Source organism: Seriola lalandi, unplaced genomic scaffold (genome assembly GCF_002814215.2).
Source record: "Seriola lalandi dorsalis isolate HSWRI2012SDOR001 ecotype SW California unplaced genomic scaffold, Sedor1 jcf7180002054910, whole genome shotgun sequence".
NCBI classification, from domain to species: domain Eukaryota; kingdom Metazoa; phylum Chordata; class Actinopteri; order Carangiformes; family Carangidae; genus Seriola; species Seriola lalandi.
The window spans coordinates 401876-408588 of record NW_019525462.1 but is presented as its reverse complement, the minus strand read 5'-3'; the positions used below and the strand labels follow the sequence as shown (position 1 = coordinate 408588).

Sequence of the window (6713 nt, the reverse complement as noted above, 5' to 3'; positions counted from 1 at the left end):
GGGGGGGGGAGAAAAATGAAATAAGTATGTCGTTTATCCCAATCAAGGTCGTGAATATGTGGCCGAGGGAGATTCCCTGACCAGAATGAGGCCCTAAAAGAAAATGATGGTCCATTTAGAAAGAATGGATTGTGCAATCTGTGAAAACTCGTAATGTTTATGAAAAGCGAGATTCATCAAGCATTTCCCATCTGGGTTTGACTGACAAAATGAAAGAACAATGAGCAGAGTGGATAAAAAATGCCTCAGTATTAAACACAGGTCTGTTATGAATAAAAGAATGACGCCCCAAGATTTATGTAATAGTTGGGAAAACAGTTTAATATTTTCTCCTTTGAATAATGGATATCATACCCCGCCAGTACAGCTATACCAGCGCGTTTTATTTTATTTACATTCAAAGATATAAATTAGTAAAAGTACTCCTGATAACAAGATTGTGTAGCTTTTTCCCAAATGCGTCTCAAATAAAAACCGTCCATAATATATATTTATATATATATATATGTATATATATATATATTTACAAAACAAACAGACGATGTCAGTTTCCCATTTTTGCAATACAACTTGCATAAATTATAGGCATCATTTCGCCATCATTTAAAAAAATAAATATCAAATGTAGGCTATTCCACTTTGAAGTCCTCAAGTTCACTTCAGTTCCGTCCGCCTTGCGTCCCAAGACACCTCCTCTTATACAAGCATGGTTTCACAGAAAGGCCAAATTATGTTTTCCACACGTTAAATATAGTCTCAAATAATATACCGTGGCAAATAAGCAAACTATAGGAACCTGAGAAATAACATGTAAATCACATATAATGGGAGATCTTTTTTTTTTTCAAACCAGCATATGAAATTATTGCATGAAAACAAAACAGCTGAAATAATACAATAACAATGTGACAAACGTGTGTGTGTTGTGTGTGCGTGTGCGTGTGTGTGCGTGTGCGTGTGTGTGTGTGCTATAGAGTGGCTCAGCCTGTGTGGAGCCTGAGGAGGCGGTATAGCAGCGATCACTCCGACTACATGGTGGCACTAGATCCGGTTTTGGAGTTAAAGGTTATGGGGGTTAAAACATGAGGCTAAAAGGTGGTGTCATTTCTGGCTTTATAGTCAAAGCAATTGTGACACCTACCTGCAGACCATGGAAATAAAAACAAAATCCCAACTCTGCTGAAAACACTAAGTTTGAACAAAAAAAAAAAAAAAAACAACTCGATTACTACAAGTGCTTATTAAAAAAAAAAAATCCCCACTACCTAATTGCCAGGAACACGTCTGATCCAGCGGCGTGCAGGCAAAGCTTTGAATGTGTGCAAGCAGAGTAACCACCACCACCATCACCCATAAGTGACATTTGAAGATGTAAAGTTGCACCATGAATGCGCAGAGCAGGCTAACTGATTTGTTTGCTTTTGGCTGACCCAGTGTAATTATAATTATCCTAAGCTGAAAGATAAGGTTTGGGGGCCGACTGTGCACACACACACACACACACACACACACACACACACACACATACACACACGCACACACACATCAGAGGAAACATTAAAAATAGGATTCCTGCTCAAAGCTATGGCAACATTTCTCTGCTCAGTGGATTCACAGGCTGCCTCTATAGTGTGAGTGCACGCGCATGCCTGTGCACGTGGCCGATTTGAGGCCCTGTCCTTCATGGGCTTATTTTAATGTCTATATCTGTAGGTGTCCTCTTGCACATTTGTTTGCAATGCTGCTTTTCTTATTATATCCCCACTGGTTTCTAATGCCAGCTTGTTGCAAAGCTCGTGGCCTCCTTGTTAATGATTCTATGGGATTCAGAAAGACCAAAAAATGCATATGATTTCAAAAAAAAAATGGAGGACAATTATAAATAGATTTTTCCAGAAAATTAACTGCAATGAAGGCGAATTATAGGCCACAGTACACGTTCATTCGCTTAAACGGCGCTGCAGAAATGTCCATCTTAATAAGTCATTTACTCTTATATTCAGTCCTAAAATCATATTTATCTTAAAACAAGTGAAAATCTGCCAGTGGTGTCAGAAGAGGCCACGTGTTTCTCATACAACACTGGTTTAATTTTCTTTGGGGCAAAGCAGAAACAGGCCAATCATCCCCATGGTGCCACTACAATGACATATGGAAGTGACACAAAGAAAAACCAGTTGATTTGCATTGGAAATAAGTGAACTCATTCATTTCACTTCCACCGCGGTGAGATTTCCCCTGTTTAAGAAAAATACAATCCCAAGATTCAACACTAGATTAAATAAGTTTTCAACATGGTGATCGTTTTTTTGTTTTGTTTTTTTTTTGTTTTGTTTTTTGTAACAATGTACCGCGTCATGTTATTACGTACCTTTCTTTGCTTCTAAATTTGCGGGTCTGAAATGCTGTTGTTGCTGCTGCTGCTCGACAACAACAATCTGGTTTGGGTTATTTTTAACGAGGGGGGAGTCTGGCCTGTGTTTGGGGTTTGTGCTCGCCTCCAGAGCCTGGTGAGAGGAGCTCAGACCCTCGCTTGCTGCAGCAGCGGCGGCGGCGGCGGCGGCGGCAGCAGCCAGACTCACTCCGGATGAATTAGTATACCGCAGGATCCCTTGGCCCTGCAGGGGGCTGAAGTTGCCATAGTTTGTGTAATTGCTATAAAAGGGAGAAGTGTAATAAATAGGTCTTCCAAGGATGGAGGGGGCCGGGTAGAGGGAGGGGGAACTGGCAGCCGGGGAGGTGGTGGGGGGAGTGAGGAGGCCACCGCTGGAGGAGGGGCAATTTGGTTGCCCGGGCTGCCCCAGTTGCTGTTGCTGATGTTGCTGCTTTTGGTCCGAGGTAGCAATCTCCGCCAGCGACCACAATTTGGGCTTAGCTGTCGGGGTCTGAGGCGCCCCCGACGAGGGCCTGCTATCTAGGCATGAAGACGACTTATTGGTGTTAATATTGTTGCTATTGACGAGGCTCCGGGCCAAATCCTCGCGCTGGCTGTGGAGATGGTGGAGATGATGGAGGTGGTGGTGGTGGTGGTTATGATGGTGTTGTTGTTGTTGTTGTTGTTGTTGTTGTTGTTGTTGGTGATGACTGAGGACTGGCGCTTCTACTCCCGTTAGAGGCGACGATGTGACGGGTTTGGGCGAGAGCTGAACCCGCGGGTCGAGGTTCTGGTCGTCGTCGTCGCCGTCCTCGTCGCATTTGTCGCCGGCTCGGTCGGAGCCCAGCTCGCCCACACGACAGCAGACCTTCTCCCCGTCAGACTCTGCGGAGCAGGAGTGGTCCGTCAGAGTGTCGACGTGGAGGCTGATACCTAAGACAGGAGGAGAGAAGAGATAAATTAATTAATTAATTAACGAATTAATTAGAAATAAATAGTTACAGAAAAACTTATGGATCCAATGATATGTAGGAAGGAAAACAAGGACAAAAGAAAGACAATCGACCAGTAAAAAGTAAACACATAGGTCATATGTAAATATAATAATATTAAAAAATAAGTAAAATAAAAGCAAACAGATGAGTTGAAAATTTTAACATAAATATATAAAGAATCTGAAAACTTATCTTGTCGTCAAAGTAAAATTTCATGTCCATGTGTATTCAGAATAATCCCTACTGTTTACCACCAGTCAGGTTTGAATAAGTCAGACATTCATTATTTATATCAGTTTAAATGGCTACGATTAGAAGCCTTTTTTTTAATTTTAATAACAACAATGATGTCCCTCTTTTTTACATAGTTATTCAAAAACAGACATGAAAAGAATAACATTCACAGTCTGACTGCTGTGCTGTGTGTCTACTTTGCCAGTGACCTGCCATTAATCATGTTAAAGAAAATGAAATGTTCATCTCAGCAGGTCATTTAGTAGTTTTATAGTGTTGGGTCACAGAACCTCGTTTTCATTAAAATAAAAAATAAATTATATATATATATCAATCAGTGTTTACTAAAACAATACACGAAGCCAGATTATTTGTATTACAATGAATTATTTTATCATTTCATTTCTTTGATATATTTCGCTAGGAAATTATTGGACTAAATAGCTTGAGCAGTAAATAAAAGGGGCATCCACCCCTCCCCTCCCTTTTTACCCCCCATCCTACCCTGAATTGTTAAATGGATCATTGGCTCGGTCGTCAGATTATACCCCACCTTCATCCTCCGCTGAAGCCTCGCTGTTATCCAGGGTCTTCTCAGAGCGCTCCACCTCTTTCCTCTCTCCGTCCCCGTCCTCCTCGTCCTCGTCCTCGCTCTTATTCCTGGGCGCCCAGGTCATCTTGTTCTCCTTCTTGAGCCTCCTCCTGGCGTTGGCGAACCACGTAGAGACCTGCGTCAGGGTCATCTTGGTGATAATAGCCAGCATGATCTTTTCCCCTTTCGTCGGGTACGGGTTCTTCCTGTGCTCCTGCAGCCAGGCCTTCAGGGTGGCCGTGGCGTCCCTTGTGGCGTTTTTGCGGTAAGCCGGGTCGTTGAGTTGGTAGGGGTATCCAGGACTCCCGTATGGGTGGTAACTTAATGCCCCCGCCATGCCCGTCGTGTGTGCGTCATATGGAGAGCTCTGGAATTAAGTTGGAAAAAAAAAAAAAAAGTCAAGTCTGCTGTGTGCTGTGTTTTAAAATTATATTCTCCCTTCATATTGTTTTTAAAAAGTGAATTATATACAAAGCGACTTCGTATAGTTTCACTTTCAAAGTGTTCTTACTCAATACATAATATTATAAATATTTTTACACTGAGAACACAATCAGTAAATATCCTGCTACAGTGAAGTCAGTTGGTTTTCCAAACCTGTCGGAATGGATGAAAAGAGCAGGAGAGTGGTGTAAATGCACTGGCAGATTTGATCCTCGCTTTCTGTTTTCTAATATTATCTAAATAAAATAAATCCACCACTCTCAGTTCAAGCCTGAAAATAAAATAAACTTATATATTTTAATTGGATCATTAGTCAATCCAAAAGCTTGCAATAAATGTGTGTCATTGTGAGCAGGAGTGGTAAATGCACGGTGCGTAAAAGCAGGCCGCAGAATGGCATGAACTAATGGTTAACTAATGGTTAAGATCATTATCGGATTAACTAATAACTGAGCTCCCGTCAATACAGCCGTTAAGATAATAAAAAGGAAATTTCAATTTTCTGTAATCACCTATTAACTTCCTCATTTCCTTCCAGCGGCTGCTTTTTTGTTTTGTTGTGGCAGCCCCAATGTGTTAACATATCTCCTCTTTGCAGCATTACAAATCCCATTAGCAAATCACTTGATATGCACCTTTCTTAAAACGCTTGAAGTGCCCTGTGACATTAGCGATGCGACTCATGCTTTTCATGTTAAAATTCCGTTTATTCAGCTCAGAGTAAAGTCAGCGACTTCATCCCCTGGTGATTTTAATGACCGCAGAAGAAGAAAGAGTTACAGCTTGCGTTATGTCACTTCTATGACACATGCATTCACTGCTTAGTGTTCAAAAAAAAAAAAAAAAAAAAATCTGAGGTGGTGTTCAGTTTGACATAATTAACTGCGCAGCCAGTGTTAAGCGCTGGTCAAGCCATTTACAATTTGCAGCTCATGCTTCAAAAAAAAAATCCCATTTAAGCCAAAGGGGTCAAGGATTTTAAAGTAAGGACCCAACCGGTAGGCCAATGGATATGAACGTGTAGCACCCGATAGAAAAGTTCCGCAAGCACTTCACCTAGTGATTAGTCAGTCATAACAAAAACATTGTAAAGCCGAACCGATTCACTGGAGCTCTGTGCCTGTGAAAGGCTGCTAAACATTTTGCGCATTTAAAGACTTTATCACACCGACACATTCGCCTGCTTTGGAAAACGATTACACAGGATCTTACAGGAACATGTGAAATATATAAATATATATATATATATTTTTTTTTTTTTCTTTTTACCATGTAGGATGGGAATCCCGTGGTTGGATCCGTGGAGTATGACAGTGGACTGGAGAAGCCTGCACCGGCCGAGGCGGAGAAAGCAGCCGATCCAGGGTAAGGGCTGAAGGCTGAGCCAGAGGACGACCTCGCCAAGTCTTCATTCCGCGGGGCAGCCAGAGCCGAGGCCCCGTAAGCCGGACACGAATAAAGAGCCAGAGAGCCCGGGGGCTGGTAGAGGTAACCCTGAGGATAGGACATTGGTGAGCGCGGCTTTAGGTCGCCGATTCCAAAAAGGGAGGAAAAAAAAAACGCGCAGGGCGGTGGGCAACAACAGCCAAAATAATAAACAATCAACTCAATAACCAGCCGTGCAAACAGTCATCAGACAATGAAAATAAAAAGTCCTCCCTCCACAGCCCCCTTACTGGGAAAAAAACCCCCCGAAAGATCTGTTAAAGTGCCCACATAGAGGCAATGTGGCATGCGTCTTGATCCCCTAGCGTCCGATGTTTTTAGTACGCAGCACTATGAAGTGAGGAGTTAGCAGGGAAGGAGCCAGTGGAGTTTCAGACACACAGAGCATTGGGGGAAACTAGAGCTGTCACTCCGGCTCATCTGAATATCCCATCCCCGCCCCCTTTCTGCCTCATAGAAATGGAGCCTCGGAACAAAACCAAGACTCCACACTGCAAAAAGTGGGGTCTATAGATTCCTTTGGTTTATTGTGGAATTCAAAAAAAACTTTTTGTTCATTAAAATCAGATCAATCTTCCAGCTGAATGCAATTGTTGCCATTGCAAATGAACTGGTCCACAGCTGCTGT

The 6713-nt window shown here is 42.4% G+C and overlaps 1 protein-coding gene across 1 annotated transcript; it reads right to left on the bottom strand.

Annotated features, from left to right (window-relative positions):
- Positions 1–294: 294 nt before the first annotated feature.
- On the bottom strand, positions 295–6434 carry irx2a (iroquois homeobox 2a). The gene is made up of 3 exons (XM_023430721.2): positions 5909–6434; positions 4157–4562; positions 295–3307 (listed from the first exon to the last, which is right to left on the bottom strand). The coding sequence occupies exons 1-3, from the start codon at positions 6146–6148 to the stop codon at positions 2364–2366; spliced, it is 1590 nt and encodes a 529-aa protein (XP_023286489.1). The 5' UTR covers positions 6149–6434; the 3' UTR covers positions 295–2363.
- Between the last annotated feature and the right edge of the window lie 279 nt (positions 6435–6713).